Here is a 26,231-nt window from a genome sequence, read left to right as displayed (position 1 = left end):
GACAAAAGGGTGTAGAAGGCCTCAGTGTCCACAAGCCTAAATGGCAACCTTTCCAGGGCCAGTAATTCTGAAAGCTGCGCATTTAGTGCTATGGCCTGTGGGTGGGTGGCTGGGTATTTTTGCTTGCGTTCAAAGGCCTGGGGTAAGGACATTTGAACGCTGCGCTGGGACACAGAAGTGGATCTGGTCGCTGATGGTGCTTGTGAAGGTCCAGGTGTAGGGTGGGAGGCATCTGGGCCTGCGCCTTCGACAGGGGATTGGCAAGCACATAACATAGGGGAAGAGGAGGCAGTGGTGTGACCTGCAGACACAGATTGTGGACCCAGGCATTTGTCCCACTTATTATGGTGCTTGAATGTGATGTGGCGGATCATGCTGGTGGTGGTGAGGTTGCTGGTGGTGTTCACGCCCAGGCTAATTTTCGTATAGCACACGTTGCAAACTACTATTCTTTTGTTTTCGCAAGGGGTGCTCCGTGGAACAGTTGCGGGCCAGTTTGGTGTCGCCCGCCTTCTCCCTTTTGCCACCCCACTGACTCTTCCAGCCTGTTGCGGTGCTGCAGATCCATCCCCCTCTGTACTGCTGTCCTCACTCGGCTTTCCACGTTCCCAGGTTGGGTCAGTGACCTCATTGTCCACCACATCCTCTTCCACTTCCTCACTCTGATCATCCTCCTGATTTGTTGACCTAACCACAAACACAGTGATTGACAACTGTGTCTCATCCTCTTCATCAACCTCTTGAGACAGTAATTGCAGTTGACTTATTGGCAACTGTGTCTCATCATCATCCACCTCATTAAACACTAATTGCCATTCCCCACCGTCATGTTTTTGTGACTGTGGATGCTCAAGAGGTTGGGAATCAGGGCACAAGATCTCAGGTCCCTCTTCAAGCGTGCTTGGCGAGAGGGCCAAATCAAGTAATGGCGATGAAAAGAGGTCCTCGGAATATCCGAGTATTGGGATCACTTGTTTGGCCAGACTTTACATGGTGGGAGGAAGGAGGATTAGGGTGAGGATTGTGCTGACCAGACTCTTGGCTACTGAGACTGGACTTGGTGGAAGACAGGGTGGTGCTTAATCGACTGGAAGCATTATCAGCTGCAATCCAACCGACCACCTGGTTGCACTGGTCTGAATTCAAGAGTGGTGTCCTGCGCAGCCCTGCAAACTGGGACATGAAGCTAGGTATCGTGGATGATTGCGTTTCTTGTGCTCTGGCAGAAGGCACAGTTTCTCCGCACCCAGGGCCACGGCCTCTGCATGCACCAACAGCATCACAGCCACTTCTCCGTCCCTTCCTTTTTTTAAATGTGATATATGCTTTAAAGTATGTCACGCGTACAGTAGCGTAGGATTTGGAAGTGTATGCGCCAAAAAAATGACAAAATTATTTGTGATTAGGAAACGTTATACAGGACAGGTACCACAGGTAATGTCACTGTTCGCAGTGTCTACGGAAAAAAGTACACTGGATGTCATTGATATGTTACGGATGTGCACACTTTAAAAAGGAGATATGGTGCAGAAAATTTAACTGTCCGCACCGGACACCATCTACAGAAAAAGTGCACTGGATGTCACTGATATTTTAGGGATGCGCACACTTTACACAGGAGATGTGGTGTGAATAATTTAACCAGCTTCAGCGGCCTTTTACACGGTATTTAGCCCAGGATGTGCTAAAAATATATATTGTTGCTGTCAAACACAATAGTCCTTAACCTGTTACGGACACAGGGAGTACAGGTACCTTGGTAAATGCCCAAGGGCTCCTGTGACCCCCCGTGTCGGAGATCGCAGAAAACCACAGGTCAATTCAGACCTGCGGTTTGCTGCGTTTCCGGGTTATTCAGGTCTCTGGTGACCCGATAACCCGGAATAGGACGGTGATCGGTGGTGTTATATAATACACCACCAATCACGTCCTGCGATCCTTAGAGTTGGCAGTCACGTCACCTCTCAGGATCACTTCTGATTGGTCGGCTGGGCGGGCGGAGTGGCAGTTTTGAATTGCCGGAGCTCCTCTCCCCCCTCATACACGTTCGTAGAGTGGGAGAGAGAGGAGCTCGGCTGGATTGTAAGTTATTTTGTGCTATAAGGCACACATCTGAGTATTTTGGAGAGGTAGGAAGAGGTAGATTAGGCAGGGATAGTGAGGGAAAGTTATGGGAAAACTTTAGCACCTGGAACGGGTGTTTGGGGTCCACAGCAGTCAGCTGTGTGACCCTAGACCCCCAGGGGTGCTGCAGCTTGCCCCCCGCCCCCACACAAATTTTTTGGGGGCGCAAGTGTTTTTATTTTATTTTTTTTGCATGCTCTGAATGTGGCCAGCACTCTTAGCGTCCGGACACTGTTAGCGCATCGCCCACCCCACCGTTGATTTATTTTTTTACACTTTTTGGGACTTAGAATTTTTTTTTGTTAGATTTTTTAAAAAAAAATTCTGTTAGGTGTAGGGCAATGTCCGTGAACACTCATCCCCCACACACATGCACACTGAATAAAGTTTTCCACGCACGCACACACACGCACACACACACACTCCCCTATGGCCCGCCAGATGTTCTCGGCCAAGGAGGCATATGCCCAGCTTGCCTCTGAATCCAAGAGTCCCAGTGAGGACGAGGATGACCCCACTTTCCTCTTGACATCCGCGTCCTCCTCATCATCTAGCGATGATGATAAGCCCCCAAGGCGGAGCAAGGGGACTGCCATGCCAGTGACCCTGTGGCCCACACTAGTACGAGCAGCTCTGGGGCTCGTACTAGTTTTCCGGCCCACCAGATAAGTCCACCTGAGCCCCCTACCGGTGAACTTGTCTGGTGTACCCCAGAGCCTTTTGAGCCTGTGATTCCTGATTTTGTTGGCCAAGCAGGAATCCAGATTCCCACAGTGGGCTTCACTGAATATGACTATTTTTGTCTTTTTTTCAGCGACCACTTTGTGAATCTGATGGTGGAGAAAACTAACCTCTACGCCCAACAGTTCACTGCTCAACACCTTAGCTCCTTTTTGGCACTGGCCGGTGGCTGGACTCCGGTCAGTGCAGCTGAGATGAGGACGTTTTGGGGCCTCGTGCTGCACATGGGCCTAGTAAAAAAAAAACAGTGTCAGGCATTACTGGAGTGGGGACGTCCTCTACCAGACCCCACTTTACAGTACGGCCATGACATATACCCGGTTTGAGGCCATCCGGAAATGCCGGCATTATGCAGATAATGCAGCATGTCCCCCCCCCAAGGTGATCCTGCCTATGAACGCCTGTACAAAATCAGGCCGGTCATCGATCACTTTGGGGACAATTTTGGGAGGCCTATGTACCTGGAAGTGAGGTCGCGGTTGATGAGTCTCTCATTGCTTTCAAGAGGAGACTCCTTTTCCGCCAGTATGTTCCCTCTAAGCGGGCGGAGTATGGCATGAAGCTGTACAAACTTTGTGAGAGTACCTCAGGGTACACTTACAAGTTTCGTGTGCACAAGGGGCGAGATTCCTGTATTCAACCCCCAAAATGTCCCCCCACTCTGGGTGTTAGCGTGAAACTTGTGTGGGACCTTATGCACCCACTGCTAGATAAGGGTTACCACCTGTACATGGATAACTTTTATACTAGTATCCCCTTGTTCCAGTCCCACGCTGCCAGATCCATGTCCGCTTGTGGGACCGTGTGAAAAAATCAACGCTGTCTCCCTACCCACCCCCTCTAGGTACCTATCCCCAGGGGTGAGACCCGTGCCCTTACCAGTGGAAACCTGTTGCTGGTCAGATATAAGGACAAGAGGGATGTCCTTGTACTGTCCACAATTCCCGGTAACGGCATCACCCCTGTCCCTGTGCGAGGTACCGCGGCAACGGTCCTCAAGTCTGATTGTATCGTCGACTACAATCGGTATATGGGAGGAGTTGATCTCTCTGATCAAGTCCTCAAACCATATAATGCCATGCGCAAAACCCGGGCATGGTACAAAAAAGTTGCAGTCTACTTGGTACAGGTTGCCTTGTACAACTCTTTTGTGCTGTCCCGGAGCGCTGGCAACTCAGGGAAATTCCTGCAGTTCTATAAGGCAGTCCTCAAGGCCCTGATCTTTTCTGACCGGGAAAGAGCAGGCCGGAGTACCTCGGGAACTGGAAATGCCCGGATCGTCCCTGGCCAACACTTTCCAGGTGTGGTCCCCCATACTGTGGTCCCCAAAAAAGTGCAGAGTGTGTAACAGGAGGGGGATACGGAAGGAGACCACCACTCAATGTGACACGTGCCCCGATCATCCGGGCCTCTGCATTGACATTTGCTTCAGGGAGTACCACACTTCCAAGAAGTGCTAAATTTATGATCCCCTTCCCAAATTTTAATTCCATTTAGCCACTGACAATCGAAAAATAACTATGGTTCTCACACTTGAGACACTAAAACAAAAATTATTATTTTTAGAAAATATTATTTTGTAAAACTAAAATAAATAAAAAAGTTGACATATTAGGTATTGATGCATCCGTAAAAATGTGCTCTATAAAAATACCCCATGACCTAACCCCTCAGATGAAAACGGTCAAAAGAATTAAATAAAAACGGTGCAAAAAAAGGTATTTTTTTGTCACTTTACATCACAAAAAGTGTAATAGCAAGCGATCAAAAAGTCATATGTCCCCCAAAATAGTGCCACTAAAAACGTCCTCTCATCCCGCAAAAAACGAGCCTCTACCTAAGATAATCGGCTAAAAGAAAACTGAATCTTAGACTATGGAGTTACTGTTTATAAAAGACTAATATAGTGTAAAACCTAAATAAATAAATAAATAAATAAATAAAAAGTTGACATATTAGGTATCTCCACATCTGTAAGAATCTGCTCTATAAAGATACCCCATGAAATAACCCCTCAGATGAACACGGTCAAAAAAATAAAATATAAATGGTGCCAAAACTGCTATTTTTTGGCAAATTTTCAATTTTAAACCGTTTTTTTTTCCAGTAGCAAAGCAAGGGTTAACAGCCAAACAAAACCTAATATTTATTACCCTGATTCTGCAGTTTACAGAAACACCCAATATGTGGTCGTGAACTGCTGTATGACCAAACGGCAGGGCGCAGAAGGAAAGGAACGCCGTATGGTTTCTGGAAGGCAGATTTTGATGGCCTTTTTTTTGGCACTATGTCCCATTGTAGAAACGCCATAAAAGTGACCCCATCTAAGAAACTACACCCCTCAGGGTATTTAAAACTGATTTTACAAACTTTATTAATCCTTTAGGTGTTCCTCAACAGTTTATGGCAAATGGAGATTACATTTCAGAATTTATATTTTTGGTAACCTTGCCTCACAAAAATGTAATATAGAGCAACCAAAAATCATATATACCCTAAAAATAGTCCCAACAAAGTTGCCACCTTATCCCGTAGTTTCCAAAATGGTGTCACTTTTATGGAGTTTCTACTCTAGGGGTGCATCAGGGGGGCTTCAAATGGGACATGGTGTAAATAAACCAGTCCAGCAAAATCTGCCTTCCAAAAACCACACGGAGCACCTTTCCCTCTATGCCCTACCGTGTGCCAGTACAGTAGTTTAAGGCCACATATGGGGTGTTTCTGCAAACTACAGCATCAGGGCAATAAATATTAAGTTTTGTTTGGCTGTTAACCCTTGCTTTATTACTGGAAAAAATTTATTAAAATGGAAAATTTGGCAAAAAATCCAAATTCAGAAATGTCATCTCCATTTGCCAATAACTCTTGTGGAACATCTAAAGCGTTAACAATGTTTGTAAATTCAGTTTTGAATACCTTGAGGGGTGAAGTTTCTTAGAAGGGGTGGTTTCTATTATATAAGCCTCACAAAGTGACTTCAGACCTGAACTGGTCCTTAAAAAGTAGGTTTTTGAAAATTTCTGAAAAGATTCACTTCTAAACTTCTAACATCCCCGAAAAATAAAATGTAATTCCCAAAATTACGTAAGTAGAAGAGTAGACATATGGGGAATGTAAAGTAATAACAATTTTGTATTATGTATGTATTACTATGTATTATAGAAGTAGAGAATTTGAAACTTGGAAATTTGCTAATTTTTCCAAATTTTTGGTATATTTTGTATTTTTTTATAAATAAAAATGAATTCTTTTGACTCCATTTTACAAGTGTCATGAAGTACAATATGTGATGAAAAAACAATCTCAGAATGGCCTGGATAAGTAAAAGCGTTTTAAAGTGAAACTGGTCAGATTTGCAAAAAATGGCCTTGTCCTTAAGGTGAAAATGAGCCCGGTCCTTAAGGAGTTGAAAGGACTTTTGAGTATCTGAAAAGATTTTTGTATAAAAATCTTCCTATTACACTCCCTTCCTATGCACAGCTGTCCCTAACACTGAGCAATTTAGCACAGGTCGCACTACAAACATATATTGCTGCTGTCACACACAATAGTCCTTTACAAGGACTTTTGGGTCTCTGAAACATTTTGGTCCCTTCCTATGCTCAGCTCTCCGTGACTACGAATTAGCCAAACATGCGTCATCGGGTGCTATATAGCATCCGATGATGTGTTCCGGCCAGCTAATCACTGTAATGCCAGTAGCCAACATGGCTACTGGCATTAAAGTGAGGGCAGTACTTACTTGCACGTTTATTGGCATGACGCTCGAGCACATGCGTTACTCGGCCGAGTATGGCCATGTGCCGAGCATCGAGATGCTTAATCATCAGTAATACTGATAAGGATTTTGCATTAGGGTTGAGGAACTTCAAATTGTGCCTCTGAAACAGAGTACATATTGCAATCAAAGTTCCTTTGAGAATAGCAGGCAGGGGTGTAGCTAAAGGCTCATGGGCCATGGTGCAAGAATTCAACTTGGGCCCCCCTTTCCTCATTACTTTGTGGCCAGGGGCAGGGAAGCAGATTGCCTCAGGCAGCACGAAGGCTAAGGTTGAAACGGCGCCCCTCCCCATGCCAAATTCTTGACCTAACCCCCTCTCTCCAGCCTTAGGTGTAACTTGACCAGCATTCACTTTCTATAATACTGGTGTCTTCTTATGCGGCACAGTGGTCTTTGGGCCCCTTCAGGCTCCTGGGCCCAGTAGCGACTGCTACCTCTGCACCCCTATAGCTACGCCCCTGATAGCAGGAATCAGGATGATGGAATACATGAAGAAAATTGTATTGTGAAAAATAACAGAGAGATAATCAATAGCTTCCAAATGTAAAGGCACATGTGGATAAATGAGAATGTCTTAACTAGCAGAACTAATTTGCATAAATGCATGAATGTTATAGATATATATGTAGTTAAATGACATAGAAAACTTTTACATATGTTCCATTTTATCTATTGCAGTATGAGGCTACATTCAAATGTATTTTGTCTCTGCGTCCGATCAAAGTTTTTTTGTGGATCGCAGGAGGACCCATTTATTTCTATAGGCCTGAATGATTACAGCGCTCTAATTACGTCACTGGGCTTGGTGCATGCCCAGTGACACTATTTAGGCTGTTGCCCTCAGGAGCAGGAGTATCGTACAGGCCAGGCACTCAGCGATACTGCGCCTGCGCTGGATTTCGGAGGCCAAGAGAGGAGGAAGCAAGGACGGTGCAGTGAATAAATTCAATGACGTAGTGGAGGGGGCGGCGCCGTTCGGCTCCCATGTGGGAGTACATTTATTTCTTAGGAGGCGTGCTGGGTTTGGAAGAAAGGCGGGCTGGGCACTGCAGGGGGGCGTTACTGGGCTCTAGAGCAGAGTAATAACGCCCCTCTGGGCACCTTGAGACTTAATTTGCATATCAGAAAAATTGCTTTTTCATCTGAATGAAAAATTGAATAAAAGACAGAGGACACATGCAGGAATGAAGGTACTTTATTGCACATTGCTATGTTAACAGTATTATAGGCTCAAAATAGGTGACAGATTCCCTTAAAACAGAAGAAAATACGCCTTCTGGAGTGGCCCAGTCAGAGTCCTGACCTCAACTCGATTGAGATGCTGTGGCATGACCTCAAGAAAGCGATTCGCACCAGACATCCCAAGAATATTGCTGAACTGAAAAAGTTCTGTAAAGAGGAATGGTCAAGAATTACTCCTGACCGTTGTGCACGTCTGATCTGCAACTACAGGGAACGTTTGGTTGAAGTTATTGCTGCCAAAGGAGGTTCAACCAGTTTTTAAATCCAAGGGTTCACATACTTTTTCCACCTGCACTGTGAATGTTTACATGGTGTGTTCAATAAAAACATGGTATCATTTAATTCTTTGTGTGTTATTAGTTTAAGCAGACTGTGATTGTCTATTGTTGTGACTTAGATGAAGATCAGATCACATTTTATGACCAATTTGTGCAGAAATCCATATAATTCCAAAAGGTTCACATACTTTTTATTGCAAATGTAAGTGGATGTGGTACTCCGAGAAGCTCTGCAGCACCTTAATTTCTCCAATCACAGGGGTCCTTGATGTTGGACCCACACCAATCAAACATTGATGGTTTGCCCAAAGTGTAGGACACTGACAGCTGGAGCTTAAGAGAAATGTCCACTCTTTTTATATTGATGACCTATAGTTAGGATACTGTAGGTCATCAATATCTTAGTGACAGGGTCCGTCACCCGTACGTCTGCCGATCATCTGTTAAGTAGTAGTTCCTGCATTGGAAGTATGTGCCAGAACTATACAGTTGCATCCATTGAGCAGTGGATGGAACTGGTTACTGCAGCACTGCTCCCATTCACTTCACAAAGCTGTGTAGTTTCGGCACCTACTTCTGTCACCAAAGTTACTGCCAAAAAGCTGATTGTTGGGGGTGAAGGGTGTTATAACCCTAATGATCAGATATTGATGGCCCCTCCTGAAGATAGGCCAGCAATATAAAAGGAGAGGACAACCACTTAAAATCAGCACCTGACTTTTATGGAGCTGTGATAAAGCAGTCTCACTTCATCACAGCGTGTTTGGACTGTGACTGATAGTTAGGTATAACCTAAATGCCGCCTGTGCATTTTCATGAAAAAGCTATAATGCTATGTGTGCCAATGCATGTATAAAAAAAAAAAAAAAAAAAAAAAAGGGACACTAAAAATTGCTATTTCCCAGTGGAACAAAGTGAACTGAATGGTAAAAAGTGATAAAAATAAAAAAAAATGAATATTTATACTTTTTAATCATTTTAATTACATACAATTCTCAAAACATACAAAGAATAATTTATTAAGGCCTTATGCACACGACAGTATTATTTTGCGGTCCGCAAGAAGGGGCTCTGTTGTTCCGTGATCTGTGTCTGTTTTTGTTTCCGTGTGTCTTCCATTATTTTTGTAGGATTTCCAAACATGAAAGTAAAAAAAAATCTAAGTTTAGTTTGCCATGCAAATGATAGGAAAAAAACGGACGCGGATGACAATCTTGTGTGCATCCGTCTTTTTTCACGGACCCATTGACTTGAATGGGTCCGTGAACCGTTGTCCGTGAAAAAAATAGGACAGGTCTTATTTTTTTCACGGACTGGAAACACGGATCACGGATGCGGATGACAAACGGTGCATTAGCCGAGTTTTCCACTGACCCATTGAAAGTCAATGGGTCCGCAGAAAATCACGGAAAACGGAACAACGGGCACGGGACACAACAACGGTCATTTGCATGAGGCCTAATAGTGCTGAATGGATGGATGGGCTGACGGACTTTAAAAAGATAGATAGAATTATAAATCCCATCATGGGTTAATAAGCTGATGACATTACACATTGAACAGGTGGATTTAACCCCTTCATGCACCTTGATGTACATGGCAGGAGTGTATGGAGTGGGCTTTGGTGCTCAGCCTACTCATTATGTGGCAAATACCAGCTTGGAGCGGACTAAAATAAAATAAAAACATTAAAAAAGTATTTAGAAATGTGTGAAAATATTAAAAACAACCATTTTCTTGTTTATCATATAAAAAGCAATGAACATAATTGATTTTGATACATCCAAAAATGTCCAGATCATCATTTTATTTTTCTCATAGGTGAATGCTGCAAAAAATTCCAATGACTGAATTGCAGCGTTTTTTTTTTGTTACCTCGTCTTCTCCAAAAAATGGAATAAAAATAATCAAAAAGTCATATGTACCCATAAAAACTACAACCCACTGTGCAAAGGACATGCTCACACATCTCTGTCAGTGAAAAAATAAAAAGTTATGGCTTTCAGAATATGCTGACAAAAAGCTATTTTCATTTTTATGTAAAGGTTGTACAATTTAACAAGTAGTAAAACATAACAAACTATAAACATTTTGGTAAAGTCATAACCATATTGACCAACACAATAAGGTTATCATGTACATTTTGATGTGCAGTGAATATTGCACTATACATACATTTTTTTTTTTTTTACAGTTTTGCAGTACAAAATATGGAACATTAACATTGCCCCAATGAAAACCACAACTCATCCAACAAAAAACCCTTCATATGGCTATATTCCTAAAAAAAATATAAAAAAATAAAGGTTTAACCCTAGAAATGCAGGAAGGAAAAAACAAAAAAAATGTAGGATTTACAATGCCATAAAGTGTGGTTACTATAAATCGAATATGCTACCAATAAAGTTTATGAACAGGTTTCTCAATTTATTTTCTGGTTATGCAGGAATTGTCTTTACATAGAAGTACAGAACACATATTGAAGCTATTTGTATCCTGCCTAGGATATTTAGAAAGGTTTAAAAGAGAACATGTGCAACTCATCACAAAAAAAGCAGTAATAATAACAAGTGATCAACACAAAGACACTAACCTCTTGCAAGTAGCAGGGAAAACAGCAAGTAATGCACCTCAAGGGCCTAATAACTGTGATTACTTCCCGGCCTGTGTTATTAGCAATGTGCATGGTGAAAGGTCGCAATGGTCCACACAAGTTTTTATTGAGGTAGACGTTTTCCTCTCTTGCAAAATAAAGTCTTTGTCCAAAGTTATCTTTTATTTCATACTTATTGCTCTTCTCAGTGCCAAGAATAGCTGGAGAAGCAGAAAACACAGCCACATATCAAGAGAGGAACAAAGTAGTGGAAGATCTATAGTCTCTCTGATTCCTATTATCTACATTACTGTAGTGCTTGTAATCAAAACAATAGTCTTCACATAGGCCAATGCTTATACAAGACCCTAGTAGTACTGTTCTACCACAGCAGTAACACCCACTGATAAATCTCCTGCTTCCCTTCACACAGTGTATTGTAAAACTGTCTGCCTGTAGCCACCTCTAGGGGGAGCTCAGTGTATAATAACGAGAATCAATGTCAGGAACATGAGAAGCAGTTCAGCACTGGGGGGGCCTATCAAAGATATGTGGTCTGTATCTATGGTAGGTATGCCACTGCTAAAAACTAAAGCAGAAAATGCAGATGTAGCACATATATTATATATATACCTGCGTACAATTTTCTAGGACATGTAAATAGGACATGTAAATTTCATTATCTATTTCACCACTAATACAATCCTAAAAGTAAATAACTTTAAAAAAATATATATATATATTTCATGAAGGAAATAAATCGGGCGTATTTATCAAATTGGTGTAAAGTAGAACTGGCTTATGAAAGGTGGAATCAAATTGGTTGCTATGAGCAACTGAGACAGTTCTACATTACACTAGTTTGATAAATGGCCCCTATAGAGTTTGAAAAGAGCTGATTGCGTGTAAGAGTGGGAGAGAAGAGGGACCATGCGTGTGTGCTATATCTGTGAGACTGGGTGGTAGATAGACTATGCTTGGGGCATCATCCATGGAAGTTAAAACTTTATTCTCTAAACATTCTATTTTAAATGTAACTCTATTAAAAACGACAAATCTGATCGACTCCAAAACTACAGAGCACACCTTTCATTACCAATAGTTTCAAAACACAGTTTGAAGGGAATCAGTACGTTAAAGGAGTTCTGGCTGTATTAATCGCAGAATTCTGCCATTCATTTCAATGTTTTTTTGTTTGTTTTTTAAACGTAAATTTATAAAAAAACGACAAATCCCATTAACTACAAAAATTCATAGCACACCTCTCAGCGCCGAGATCTTCAAAACACAGTTTGAATGTGGTCTGTATGCTATGTGGCTTGGGCTTGATTAATCGCAGAATTCTGCTAGTCATTTCTAAGGGATTTTTTAAATTATTTTTTTATGTACATTTATTTTACATACAACACCTCTCAGATCTGAGAGCTTCGAAACAAAGTTTAAACAGAGTCTGTACATTAAACGATTTGGGTTGTATTAATTACAGAAAACTGAAGAAATATAAAATATAAGAAGATAAATAATAACAATCTAGTGCTTTTTCAAATTTCCATACTGTACACCTGCCAGATGAGAACCACTGCCTCAGATCAGCTGAATATCTAGTGCAAACAGAATAAATGATCATTTACTGATTATGTCTAGGATTAGAGATGAGTGAATCAGTCCAGATTAGTTTAGGGTCTGGTTTACCAAATTTAAAAAAAAGTTTGGTTTGAACCCAAATATGTTTGGGACAAACTAAGGCTCCTTTCACACGGGCATTGTAGATTGGGGCCGGATGCGTTCAGGGAAAATGGTGCGACTTTGACACTAAAACAAGTCAGTTTTCACTGCAATCGCGTTTCATATTTGCGTTTTTTCTGCACGGGTGCAAAACATTGTAATGCGTTTTGCACACGCGTGAGAAAAATCGGCATGTTTGGTACCCAGACCCGAACCCGGACTTCTTCACAGAAGTTCGGTTTGGGTTAGGTGTTGTGTAGATTTTATTATTTTCCCTTATAACATGGTTATAAGGGAAAATAATAGCATTCTTAATACAGAATGCATAGTACAATAGGGCTGGAGGGGTTAAAAAAATAATAATAATAATTTAACTCACCTTAATCCACTTGATCGCGCAGCCCGGCTTCTCTTCTGTCTTCTTCTTTGAGGAATAGGACCTTTGATGACGTCACTGCGCTCATCACATGGTCCATCACATGATCTTTTACCATGGTGATGGATCATGTGATGGACCATGTGATGAGCGCAGTGACGTCATCAAAGGTCCTTTTCCTCTGCACAGCAAAGAAGAAGACAGGATAGAAGCCGGGCGGCGCAATCAAGTGGATTAAGGTGAGTTAAAATATATATTTTATTTTTTTTAACCCCTCCAGCCGTATTGTACTATGCATTCTGTATTAGGAACGCTATTATTTTCCCTTATAACCGTGTTATAAGAGAAAATAATAATGATCAGGTCCACATCCCGAACATCTCCTAGCAACCGTGCGTGAAAATCTCACCGCATCCGCACTTGCTTGCGGATGCTTGCGATTTTCACGCAGCCCCATTCACTTCTATGGGGCCTGCGTTGCGTTAAAAAACGCTGAATATAGAATATGCTGCGATTTTCACGCAACACACAAGTGACAAAAGTGATGTTTGGACACTGGTCCGTTTGGGTGCCACTATGACACCACAATACCCCCCCCCCCCTCCCCCCGTGATACTGAAAACCCTCTTTGAGTTGACAATGGAGTCTGGGCAAGAAAGAATACATAGAGAGCGCTGTGCATGTTTGGATAACTGTTCCAGTCTGCTTGCCCTGCCTGTATTTACATAGGACAGGGTTTGAATCTGGGCATTGAGGTGGGGACCGTCAGCTTGATTACTGGTCTCAGCCTGTAATTAGCTGCAAGTTCTACCTTCAAGTACTACATTAAGTACAGTGAAGAGATATTGCAGGAGACTGAAGATACTGCAAGAGATTGGCTTGGAGTTTGCAACTGCTCATCTGTGTGTTCTTTTGCTAACCATTGCTTGAGAAGAGGTAAGGAATTTGTTCAGGTGTTTGCTATTGTGCATTTGCTAATGAGCCTAGCTCATTGAGCTGTTACATTTGTTGCTGGGGGAGGAGCTTGTGAAGGAGTGTGTGTATATATAGAGACACACTCATTAGCTGGCCTAATTCATTAGCTGCAAGTTCTACCTTCAAGTACTACATTAAGTACAGTGAAGAGATATTGCAGGAGACTGAAGATACTGCAAGAGATTGGCTTGGAGTTTGCAACTGCTCATCTGTGTGTTCTTTTGCTAACCATTGCTTGAGAAGAGGTAAGGAATTTGTTCAGGTGTTTGCTATTGTGCATTTGCTAATGAGCCTAGCTCATTGAGCTGTTACATTTGTTGCTGGGGGAGGAGCTTGTGAAGGAGTGTGTGTATATATAGAGACACACTCATTAGCTGGCCTAATTCATTAGCTGCAAGTTCTACCTTCAAGTACTACATTAAGTACAGTGAAGAGATATTGCAGGAGACTGAAGATACTGCAAGAGATTGGCTTGGAGTTTGCAACTGCTCATCTGTGTGTTCTTTTGCTAACCATTGCTTGAGAAGAGGTAAGGAATTTGTTCAGGTGTTTGCTATTGTGCATTTGCTAATGAGCCTAGCTCATTGAGCTGTTACATTTGTTGCTGGGGGAGGAGCTTGTGAAGGAGTGTGTGTATATATAGAGACACACTCATTAGCTGGCCTAATTCATTAGCTGCAAGTTCTACCTTCAAGTACTACATTAAGTACAGTGAAGAGATATTGCAGGAGACTGAAGATACTGCAAGAGATTGGCTTGGAGTTTGCAACTGCTCATCTGTGTGTTCTTTTGCTAACCATTGCTTGAGAAGAGGTAAGGAATTTGTTCAGGTGTTTGCTATTGTGCATTTGCTAATGAGCCTAGCTCATTGAGCTGTTACATTTGTTGCTGGGGGAGGAGCTTGTGAAGGAGTGTGTGTATATATAGAGACACACTCATTAGCTGGCCTAATTCATTAGCTGCAAGTTCTACCTTCAAGTACTACATTAAGTACAGTGAAGAGATATTGCAGGAGACTGAAGATACTGCAAGAGATTGGCTTGGAGTTTGCAACTGCTCATCTGTGTGTTCTTTTGCTAACCATTGCTTGAGAAGAGGTAAGGAATTTGTTCAGGTGTTTGCTATTGTGCATTTGCTAATGAGCCTAGCTCATTGAGCTGTTACATTTGTTGCTGGGGGAGGAGCTTGTGAAGGAGTGTGTGTATATATAGAGACACACTCATTAGCTGGCCTAATTCATTAGCTGCAAGTTCTACCTTCAAGTACTACATTAAGTACAGTGAAGAGATATTGCAGGAGACTGAAGATACTGCAAGAGATTGGCTTGGAGTTTGCAACTGCTCATCTGTGTGTTCTTTTGCTAACCATTGCTTGAGAAGAGGTAAGGAATTTGTTTAGGTGTTTGCTATTGTGCATTTGCTAATGAGCCTAGCTCATTGAGCTGTTACATTTGTTGCTGGGGGAGGAGCTTGTGAAGGAGTGTGTGTATATATAGAGACACACTCATTAGCTGGCCTAATTCATCAGCTGCAAGTTCTACCTTCAAGTACTACATTAAGTACAGTGAAGAGATATTGCAGGAGACTGAAGATACTGCAAGAGATTGGCTTGGAGTTTGCAACTGCTCATCTGTGTGTTCTTTTGCTAACCATTGCTTGAGAAGAGGTAAGGAATTTGTTCAGGTGTTTGCTATTGTGCATTTGCTAATGAGCCTAGCTCATTGAGCTGTTACATTTGTTGCTGGGGGAGGAGCTTGTGAAGGAGTGTGTGTATATATAGAGACACACTCATTAGCTGGCCTAATTCATTAGCTGCAAGTTCTACCTTCAAGTACTACATTAAGTACAGTGAAGAGATATTGCAGGAGACTGAAGATACTGCAAGAGATTGGCTTGGAGTTTGCAACTGCTCATCTGTGTGTTCTTTTGCTAACCATTGCTTGAGAAGAGGTAAGGAATTTGTTCAGGTGTTTGCTATTGTGCATTTGCTAATGAGCCTAGCTCATTGAGCTGTTACATTTGTTGCTGGGGGAGGAGCTTGTGAAGGAGTGTGTGTATATATAGAGACACACTCATTAGCTGGCCTAATTCATTAGCTGCAAGTTCTACCTTCAAGTACTACATTAAGTACAGTGAAGAGATATTGCAGGAGACTGAAGATACTGCAAGAGATTGGCTTGGAGTTTGCAACTGCTCATCTGTGTGTTCTTTTGCTAACCATTGCTTGAGAAGAGGTAAGGAATTTGTTCAGGTGTTTGCTATTGTGCATTTGCTAATGAGCCTAGCTCATTGAGCTGTTACATTTGTTGCTGGGGGAGGAGCTTGTGAAGGAGTGTGTGTATATATAGAGACACACTCATTAGCTGGCCTAATTCATTAGCTGCAAGTTCTACCTTCAAGTACTACATTAAGTACAGTGAAGAGATATTGCAGGAGACTGAAGATACTGCAAGAGATTGGCTTGGAGTTTGCAACTGCTCATCTGTGTGTTCTTTTGCTAACCATTGCTTGAGAAGAGGTAAGGAATTTGTTCAGGTGTTTGCTATTGTGCATTTGCTAATGAGCCTAGCTCATTGAGCTGTTACATTTGTTGCTGGGGGAGGAGCTTGTGAAGGAGTGTGTGTATATATAGAGACACACTCATTAGCTGGCCTAATTCATCAGCTGCAAGTTCTACCTTCAAGTACTACATTAAGTACAGTGAAGAGATATTGCAGGAGATAGTCAGGAGGTAGGCTGGAAGGTGGAAACAATACAAAAAAAAAAAAAGGTAAGATTTGTTTGATTTAAATTGACAAATTTTTATTCTTTTTTTCATTTTTTTTCTCCTCTTTAAAATGGCAGACTTGGTTCAGTGCAGGAATTGTTGTGCATTTATTTCATGTTCCACTCTTTGGAGATTCGGATGCTGTCAGATCTGTAGACAGTTCTCCTTACTGCAGCAGGAAATTGCATTTTTAAAATCTGAGATATTTAAATTATCTGTTAAACAAACTCCAGCTAGGACTGCTGCAATGCCACTGCCACAGAGGACCCCCAGAAATGGCAGATGGGTTACTGTAGGTTCTGGAAGACTTAGAGTGGTGGATAGAAGACATGTCCCACAGTCGGTGATTCTCCAAAATTCATTTGCAGCACTCTCAGAATGTAAGGACAACATGGTTATGGACTCAAGCGTAGAGGGTGAGAAACCATCGACTCCTATGACTAATGTAGGCAAGACTGCAGCCAAGGACAAAAAAGATAAAGTGAAGTCTCAAAGGAAGCAGCTGTTGCTGGGTGATTCAATCATAAGAAGTGTGGAGCTTAAAGAAAATGGTTTTGTGAGATGTCTCCCTGGGGCTACTGCTAGAAGAGATAGAAGACGTATTATTAATATTGTTAAGCAAGCAAAGCAGGAAGGGGACGTGGATGTTCTTGTCCATCTAGGGACAAATGACCTGGCTTGCAATGAAGTGTCAGAGGTGAAAAAATCTTTTATCACACTTGGTAATGACGTACAGGATTTTGCATCCACCATTTCATTTTCTGAAGTTCTGCCTGTACATAATGTTCAGAATGATAGGCAGAGGCGCATAAAGGAGTTTAACATATGGCTTGGTAAATGGTGTCAAGAGCAAGGATTTGGCTTTGTTTCTCATGATAGCTCTACTTGGAATAGAAAGGAACTGTACAAAAAAGATGGTTTGCATCTTTCTCTCAAAGGAACAAATGTACTTAGTGAACAACTCCAAGAATTTGCGAAAGAGTATTTAAACTAGGAAGGGGGGGCAAAAGAGTGAAAATAAAAGAGTCCAATTGCCCCCCGAAACAATGCCAGAACAGGTCAGATGCACAGAGGTTAAGAAATGATAAGCTCAGAGTCCTCTACAAATGCTCGCAGTTTAGGTAAAAAAATCAATGAACTTGGGTCAATAATGGCATCTGAGAATGTAGATTTAGTGGCTGTTATGGAGACATGGTTTAATGAAAGAAATGACTGGGACATAACCATACCAGGGTACTCTTTATACAGAAGAGACAGAGAAGGCAAGAAAGGAGGAGGAGTGGCCCTGTATGTGAAAGATAGCATTAAATCTAACCTAATACAAGTTGGTGAGGCCAACATAGAGTCAGTTTGGGTTACGTTGCAGTTTGCTAATCATGCAGTAACTCGTGTAGGTGTGATATATAGACCACCTGATCAAGTTAAAGAACTAGATGATCTACTAGTTGAAGAAATAGCTAAAATGAAAATGAAAGGAGAAGTTATCATTATGGGAGATTTCAATCTTCCAGATATAAACTGGAAAACCAAAATAGCAAGTTCTACCAGGAGTACAGATATTCTAAATTCCCTACTGGGGTTATCCCTACAACAAATGGTTGAGGAGCCAACCCGGAGGGAGGCCATTTTGGATTTGATATTCACAAATGGGGATTCGGTATATGATGTCATTGTAGGCGAAACCTTGGGATCTAGTGATCACCAGTCAGTGTGGTTTAATATAAGAACTGTGAAAGAGTCCCACCACACAAAAACAAAAGTTTTAGATTTTAGAAAAACAGACTTTTCAAAAATGAAATTAGTCATAAATGAGTCCTTATCAGACTGGAACGGATTACATGGAGTCCAGGAGAAATGGGACTACTTAAAAGGTGCATTATTGAAGGCAACAGAAAATTGCATTAGACTTGTCAGTAAAAGCAAAAAAAGGAAGAGACCACTGTGGTACTCGGCAGAAGTGGCCCAAATCGTTAAAAATAAAAAGCTAGCATTTTGTAATTATAAAAAAACCCAGAGCAATGAAGATAAGGAAATCTACAAGATTAGGCAGAAAGAGGCCAAGCAAGTTATAAGAACTTCTAAAGCGCAGGCAGAAGAAAAACTAGCTCAGTCTATGAAAAAAGGGGATAAGACATTCTTCAGATATATAAATGAAAAAAGGAAATTAAAACAAGGAATAACTAAATTAAAAATAAAGGACGGAAGGTATGTAGAAGAGAATAAAGGGCTAGCCGACTGCCTTAATGAATACTTCTGTTCAGTTTTTACAAAAGAAAAAGAAGGAGAAGGACCTCCACTAGAAAGGATGACTATTAAATCGTTTGATGCATGTGTCTTTACAGAGGAAGATGTTCTAAGTTTGCTGTCTAAAGTGAAGACAAATAAGTCACAGGGGCCTGATGAGATACACCCAAAATTATTAAAAGAGCTTAGTGGTGAGCTGGCAAAACCGTTAACAGATTTATTTAACCAATCATTAGTAACAGGAGTCGTCCCGGAAGATTGGAAATTGGCAAATGTCGTGCCCATTCACAAGAAAGGTAGTAGGGAGGAATCGAGCAACTATAGACCAGTGAGTCTGACATCAATAGTAGGCAAATTAATGGAAACCCTATTAAAGGATAGGATTGTGGAACATCTAAAATCCCATGGATTGCAAGATGAAAAACAGCATGGGTTTACTTCAGGGAGATCATGTCAAACAAATCTTATAGATTTTTTTGACTGGGTGACTAAAATAATAGACGGTGGAGGTGCAGTAGACATCGCATATCTAGATTTTAGTAAGGCTTTTGACACTGTCCCACATAGAAGACTTATCAATAAACTGCAGTCATTGAGCATGGACTCCCATATTGTTGAGTGGATTAGGCAGTGGCTGAGTGACAGACAACAGAGGGTTGTAGTCAATGGAGAACATTCAAAACAAGGTCATGTTACCAGTGGGATTCCACAGGGATCTGTACTGGGACCAATTTTGTTTAATATCTTCATAAGTGACATTGCAAAAGGCCTCGATGGTAAGGTTTGTCTTTTTGCTGATGACACAAAGATATGTAACAGGGTTGATGTTCCTGGAGGGAAACGCCAAATGGAAAAGGACTTAGGAAAACTAGAAGAATGGTCAGAACTCTGGCAACTGAAATTTAATGTGGATAAGTGCAAGATAATGCACCTGGGGCGTAAAAACCCAAGGGCAGAATATAGAATATTCGACACAGTCCTGACCTCAGTATCTGAGGAAAGGGATTTAGGAGTAATTATTTCAGAAGACTTAAAGGTGGGAAGACAATGTAATAAAGCAGCACGAAATGCAAGCAGAATGCTTGGATGTATAGGGAGAGGTATAAGCAGTAGAAAGAGTGAAGTGCTTATGCCGCTGTACAGATCACTAGTGAGACCTCACTTGGAGTATTGTGCGCAGTACTGGAGGCCATATCTCCAGAAGGATATAGATACTCTAGAGAGAGTTCAGAGAAGAGCTACTAAACTAGTACATGGATTGCAGGATAAAACTTACCAGGAAAGGTTAAAAGACCTTAATATGTATAGCTTGGAAGAAAGAAGAGACCGAGGGGATATGATAGAAACTTTTAAATACATAAAGGGAATCAACTCGGTAAAGGAGGAGAGCATATTTAAAAGAAGAAAAACTACCACAAGAGGACACAGTTTTAAATTAGAGGGGCAAAGGTTTAAAAGTAATATAAGGAAGTATTACTTTACTGAGAGGGTAGTGGATGCATGGAATAGCCTTCCTGCAGAAGTGGTAGCTGCAAATACAGTGAAGGAGTTTAAGCATGCATGGGATAGGCATAAGGCCATCCTTCATATAAGATAGGGCCGGGGCTATTCATAGGATTCAGATATATTGGGCAGACTAGATGGGCCAAATGGTTCTTATCTGCCGACACATTCTATGTGTGGCACATAGAAAAACTGCTCCATCACATTGAGGAGACTGAATGCCTGCTGCAGCTACATGGCAGCTGAAGGGAGGTAACTCTGCACATGGTGGAGCAAGCCCTCCCTTTCAGACACGGCCCCTCCCTTAATCAGAAAAAGGCAAATGAGAACAACATTCATAGTTGCAAGGCTATAGGGGGAACCTCTGGGTGGGTACTATTTCTATTATGGAGACCAGCTGATATACATGATGACTATTGTAGGCTAGACAACAATCCTCTGGATTTCTGAGTAAAATATATGCAAATTGTCATGTCTAACATCTGCCGGCATCAGATCCGGTGATGCCGCCTCATGTGCTGCAATAGATCTCTGGTAGCTATAATTGTGTTTGAATGGCCATGGATTATTTTAATCCTTCAGATCTTGCACCCAGATCCAGCTCCCAAGTCCTCACCTTCTCTGCCACTTTTATAAGACTGTGAGATATCATAGTGTGCTCCTGGACCCCCTTCCCCTGCGCTGCGTTTCCCCTGAGTTCTACTATTGCTGCACCCACTGCCAATACCGTGGCTACAGGTGCCACTATTACCACCACCATCAACACAGGTATGCATAGGGTCGTCAGTCTCCTCCATGTCAGGGCAGCCCAAACAGTGAGAGCTCCCACACAAGTCATCAACAGGGAGACTTTCTTGACTATTGATCATAGGGCATAGTGGGGTTTTCTTGCTACTTCTTGGGAAAAAGGACAGTGCCCCGCTAGGAAGAGGCAGTGAAGACTCCAATGAAAGTCTTCTTTGGGGCCGCAAGCAGGAGAAGCAGAGGGAACGCTGTGATGCCTGGCTCCACGGCATGGTGTTGAACTCGGAAGTCACCTCCACATCATTCTGCTGTGACTGAGAGCAGGAATGAACTATCCAATCCGCAATCTCATCCCCTTTCTTCTCAACTATAATGATGCGCCTTTTCATAGCCAGCAGGAGAACTGTAGCCTATTATTACTACTAATACTAGTTCTGGCCAGATAGTTGGTGCTTATACTACCCACATTCTTGCTCTGTGTCTTCCTTTTGGAACCCTTCCAAAAGGGTTGGACATTTTTGGGCCTTTCAGATAAAGTTATGTACTAACCTGTGCATTGGTGTAGTAATCGCATATACATGCTGCTAGTTTGAATATAATTAACAACATAGGGGTGGATTGGCCATAGCCCCACAGGTAAATCTCCTGGTGGGCCGATGCCCAGGGGGCTGCCTGAGTCCTCCTCACGGCCGACCAGTGGAAGTTCTTGGGGATGTATTTTGTGCTGCTGGCGGCAGTATTTTGTGATGGGCTGTGATATTTACTTCTGGTGGGGTGGTATAATGTGCCACAATATGATATTGCTGGCCCTGCCTACTTGTGTTGGCCCTGCCTTCCATCAATTTGGACCCGACTACAAAACATGGCCATTTTTTTATTTTTTCCAGGGTCACTTTAAGTTCTCAGCCCACCTCTGCAACAACCCCCCCAAAAAAATAAATTTTTTTGATTGGAAACATGTTTGTGAACACAGAAATAAAGGGAATTTAGGCCTAAATTCATTATCCCTGTGTGCTGATCTGTGTATTGTTGTTTGTCACCTATATGCTGGTTTCATTCAATTCAACAAGTCCCCAAAAAATAAAATTTCAACCATGTGGAGAAAGAAATGAACTTTAACGGATGATTAAGGACCAGGCCTCACTCTCAATTTCATGTTAACACTCATAGGTAGATTACTGCCCTGACCTGTGTATTGTTGTACTGATCACCTATATACTGCTTTAATTCAATTGAACAAGTCAGAAAAAATTAAATTTTAACTGTGTGGAGAAATAAATGAACGTTAACAGATAATTAAGGGCCAAGCCTCATGCTCAATTTCACATTAACACTCACAGGTAGATTGCCGCCCTAGCCTGTGTATTGTTGTACTGATCACCTATATGCTGGTTTATTAAATTGAAACTGAACCTCCCAAAACAAAATAAAATTATAACAGTGTGGAAATGGAATTCAAAGAAATGGATGATTGAGGCCTGACACTCAATTTGTAATTATCACTCACAGGAGAGTAGTTTGGTGTACTAGTACTTATCACCTATATACTGGTTTAAAGGGAAACTGTATGCACAAACAGAAGTGGAACACAGCGGCACTACAAACGACAGGTAATAAGTCCGGTCCTGAGTGCTGGCTAGGATAGCGGCAATGCAGCGAAACTCGTGCTTCGTATGTGGTGCTCAGCATGGAGGGGAGAAGCTGAATCAAGTGCAACAATGTAGCGAAAACCAAAGAAATATGAGGCACTCACCGAAGCATTCAAAAGTGTTTCTTTTTATTCAATCCTTCATATAGGACGAACAGGTGGGGTTCTGGGGCGAAAACTGTCACCTCCTAAATGCACGTAAACCCGCCAGCAATACCTCAGGGTAGCCCGCTCAGTAATACTAATCATACTTTTCATCCTGCAGTCCGATGCTGCATAAGGTCAGAAAACAATCTTTTATCCTCCGTCCGCGCTAATTTACATGTCAGCTTGAAGTCAAGGGGGCAGCGGCCTCCTTGCTTCAAGTCAAGGTAACCACGCCCTCTCTTGCCTTTGAGTCACAGCCCGCAATTCAGCTTCGCTTTCCGAAGTCTCTCGCTTGCGCGGTGCCCTCTATTTTACTGCGTGATCCCATGCCCTGACATGGGATCAAGTAGTAAAACAGAGGGCACCACACATGTGCAAAAATACTGGAAACAGATAGCTGAGGCTTCACCCTTAATATTGCATTAACACTCACTAATTCCACCCTCCATCAGCTTCCAAATAAAAGGATTTCCGTGAAAATGGGAAAAAAATGGGAAAAAAATGTAAGTTTTTCTTTGCAGGTAGCTGCTTTTGAGGTTTGCAGCAGCTGCAGTTCTGCTAGCTGGCACAGCGGCCACAGCTCCTCACTCCTTCCTCCCTGGCTGACAGCTTCCCTGCTTGTTTCTATTCTACACACATAATTTTTCTTCTTCTTTGTAATTCTAGCCTTTCCCTTCACTTTACCTGGCAACAGAGTACAAGCTTGATAGATTTCTGACTGTCCCTGATTGTTTTTTCACTCTCTCTGACTCCCTAAGACCCATCCACCTTCATTCACAGCCCAGCACAGAATGGCATTTTGCTCGTCCTACTAGGGCACCTCCCTGCCTACTGCAGTATTGTCTGCCTGTCAGCCTGGGAGCCAATCAAGGCAAGCCCCCCCTTCCTCTCAGGATCATGTGAGAGCCCTTCTCCTTCCTCCCTAGTAGAGTTGAGCGAACCCGAACTGTAAAGTTCAGGTTCGTACCGAACTTTAGTTTTTTTGGCACCTGGACCCGAACATTGTGAAAGTTCGGGTTCGGGTTTGGGTTCGGTGTTCGGCGATTTTTATGGCGCTTTTTGAAAGGCTGCAAAGCGTCATACTACTTGCCCCAAAAGGCCATCACAGCCATGCCTACTATTGGCATGGCTGTGATTGGCCAACTGCAGCATGTGACCCAGCCTCTATTTAAACTGGAGTCACTTAGCGCCAACCGTCACTCTGCTCAGATTAGTGTAGGGAGAGGCTGCAGCTGCTGTGAGGGAGAGATCAGGGAGAGATCTAATCAAGAACTGGTTTATCTACAGAAAAAGTGTTTTGTGGGTGCAGTGCACAATTTTTTTTAAGCCTGCCCTGAGCCAACTACTGCTGAAAACGAACTTTTTTTTCTTCATTTTATCAATATCAATACCTGATCGGCAGCCATTTTATACAACAAAAGTGCACCAGCATAGGCTATCTGCATGTCCAGAAATACAGCTTTGGCATACTGGGGTGAAAAAAGCCTCTAATATACTGCACATCTGTGATTACACGTGCATAAGTCACTCACATTTAGGACAGAAATACAGCTTTTTTCTTACTGGGGTGAAAAAAGCCTCTGATATACTGCACATCTGTGACTACACATGCATAAGTGACTGTCACATTTAGGCCATAAATACGGCTTTTTGGTTACTGGGGTGAAAAAAGCCTCTGATATATTGCACATCAGGGATTACACGTGCATAAGTGACTGTCACATTTAGGCCATAAATACGGCTTTGGCATACTGGGGTGAAAAAGGCCTCTCATATATTGCACATCTGGGATTACACGTGCATAAGTGACTGTCACATTTAGGACAGAAATACAGCTTTTTGGTTAGGGTGAAAAAAGCCTCTAATATACTGCACATCTGGGATTACACGTGCATAAGTGACTGTCACATTTAGGACAGAAATACAGCTTTTTGGTTAGGATGAAAAAAGCCTCTAATATACTGCACATCTGGGATTAGACAAGCATAATCGACTGTCACATTTAGGCCATAAATACGGCTTTTTGGTTACTGGAGTGAAAAAAGCCTCTGATATATTGCACATCTGGGATTACACGTGCATAAGTGACTGTCACATTTAGGCCATAAATACGGCTTTGGCATACTGGGGTGAAAAAAGCCTCTCATATATTGCACATCTGGGATTACACGTGCATAAGTGACTGTCACATTTAGGACAGAAATACAGCTTTTTGGTTAGGATGAAAAAAGCCTCTAATATACTGCACATCTGGGATTACACGTGCATAAGTGACTGTCACATTTAGGACAGAAATACAGCTTTTTGGTTAGGATGAAAAAAGCCTCTAATATACTGCACATCTGGGATTACACGTGCATAAGTGACTGTCACGTTTAGGCCATAAATACGGCTTTGGCATACTGGGGTGAAAAAAGCCTCTCATATATTGCACATCTGGGATTACACGTGCATAAGTGACTGTCACATTTAGGCTATAAATATGGCTTTGGCATACTGGGGTGAAAAAAGCCTCTCATATACTGCACATCTGGGATTACACATGCATAAGTGACTGTCACATTTAGGACAGAAATACAGCTTTTTGGTTCGGGTGAAAAAACCTCTAATATACTGCACATCTGGGATTAGACAAGCATAAGTCACTGTCACATTTAGAACAGAAATACAGCTTTTTTCTTACTGGGGTGAAAAAACCCTCTGATATACTGCACATCTGTGACTACACATGCATAAGTGACTGTCACATTTAGGACAGAAATATAGCTTTTTGGTTAGGGTGAAAAAACCCTCTAATATACTGCACATCTGGGATTAGACAAGCATAATCGACTGTCACATTTAGGCCATAAATACGGCTTTTTGGTTACTGGAGTGAAAAAAGCCTCTGATATATTGCACATCTGGGATTACACGTGCATAAGTGACTGTCACATTTAGGCCATAAATACGGCTTTGGCATACTGGGGTGAAAAAAGCCTCTCATATATTGCACATCTGGGATTACACGTGCATAAGTGACTGTCACATTTAGGACAGAAATACAGCTTTTTGGTTAGGATGAAAAAAGCCTCTAATATACTGCACATCTGGGATTACACATGCATAAGTGACTGTCACGTTTAGGCCATAAATACGGCTTTGGCATACTGGGGTGAAAAAAGCCTCTAATATACTGCACATCTGGGATTACACATACATAAGTGACTGTCACATTTAGGCTATAAATATGGCTTTGGCATACTGGGGTGAAAAAAGCCTCTCATATACTGCACATCTGGGATTACACATGCATAAGTGACTGTCACATTTAGGACAGAAATACAGCTTTTTGGTTCGGGTAA

At 42.0% G+C, this 26,231-nt stretch overlaps 1 protein-coding gene across 1 annotated transcript in view; it reads right to left on the bottom strand.

Moving 5' to 3' along the window:
* The window catches only part of LOC122935841 (phospholipid scramblase family member 5-like), a 146,731-nt gene that overhangs the window by 61,320 nt on the left and 59,180 nt on the right, over nt 1-26,231 (bottom strand). The window contains exon 4 of the mRNA XM_044291748.1: nt 10,760-10,980. Coding sequence (XP_044147683.1) covers nt 10,760-10,980 — 221 coding nt within the window. The remainder of the gene's footprint in view (nt 1-10,759; nt 10,981-26,231) is intronic.

The sequence above is a fragment of the Bufo gargarizans genome, chromosome 4, assembly GCF_014858855.1.
Source record: "Bufo gargarizans isolate SCDJY-AF-19 chromosome 4, ASM1485885v1, whole genome shotgun sequence".
Lineage (NCBI taxonomy): Eukaryota > Metazoa > Chordata > Amphibia > Anura > Bufonidae > Bufo > Bufo gargarizans.
Note: the sequence above shows the minus strand (reverse complement) of the source record. Positions and strands in the feature narration are given on the sequence as shown.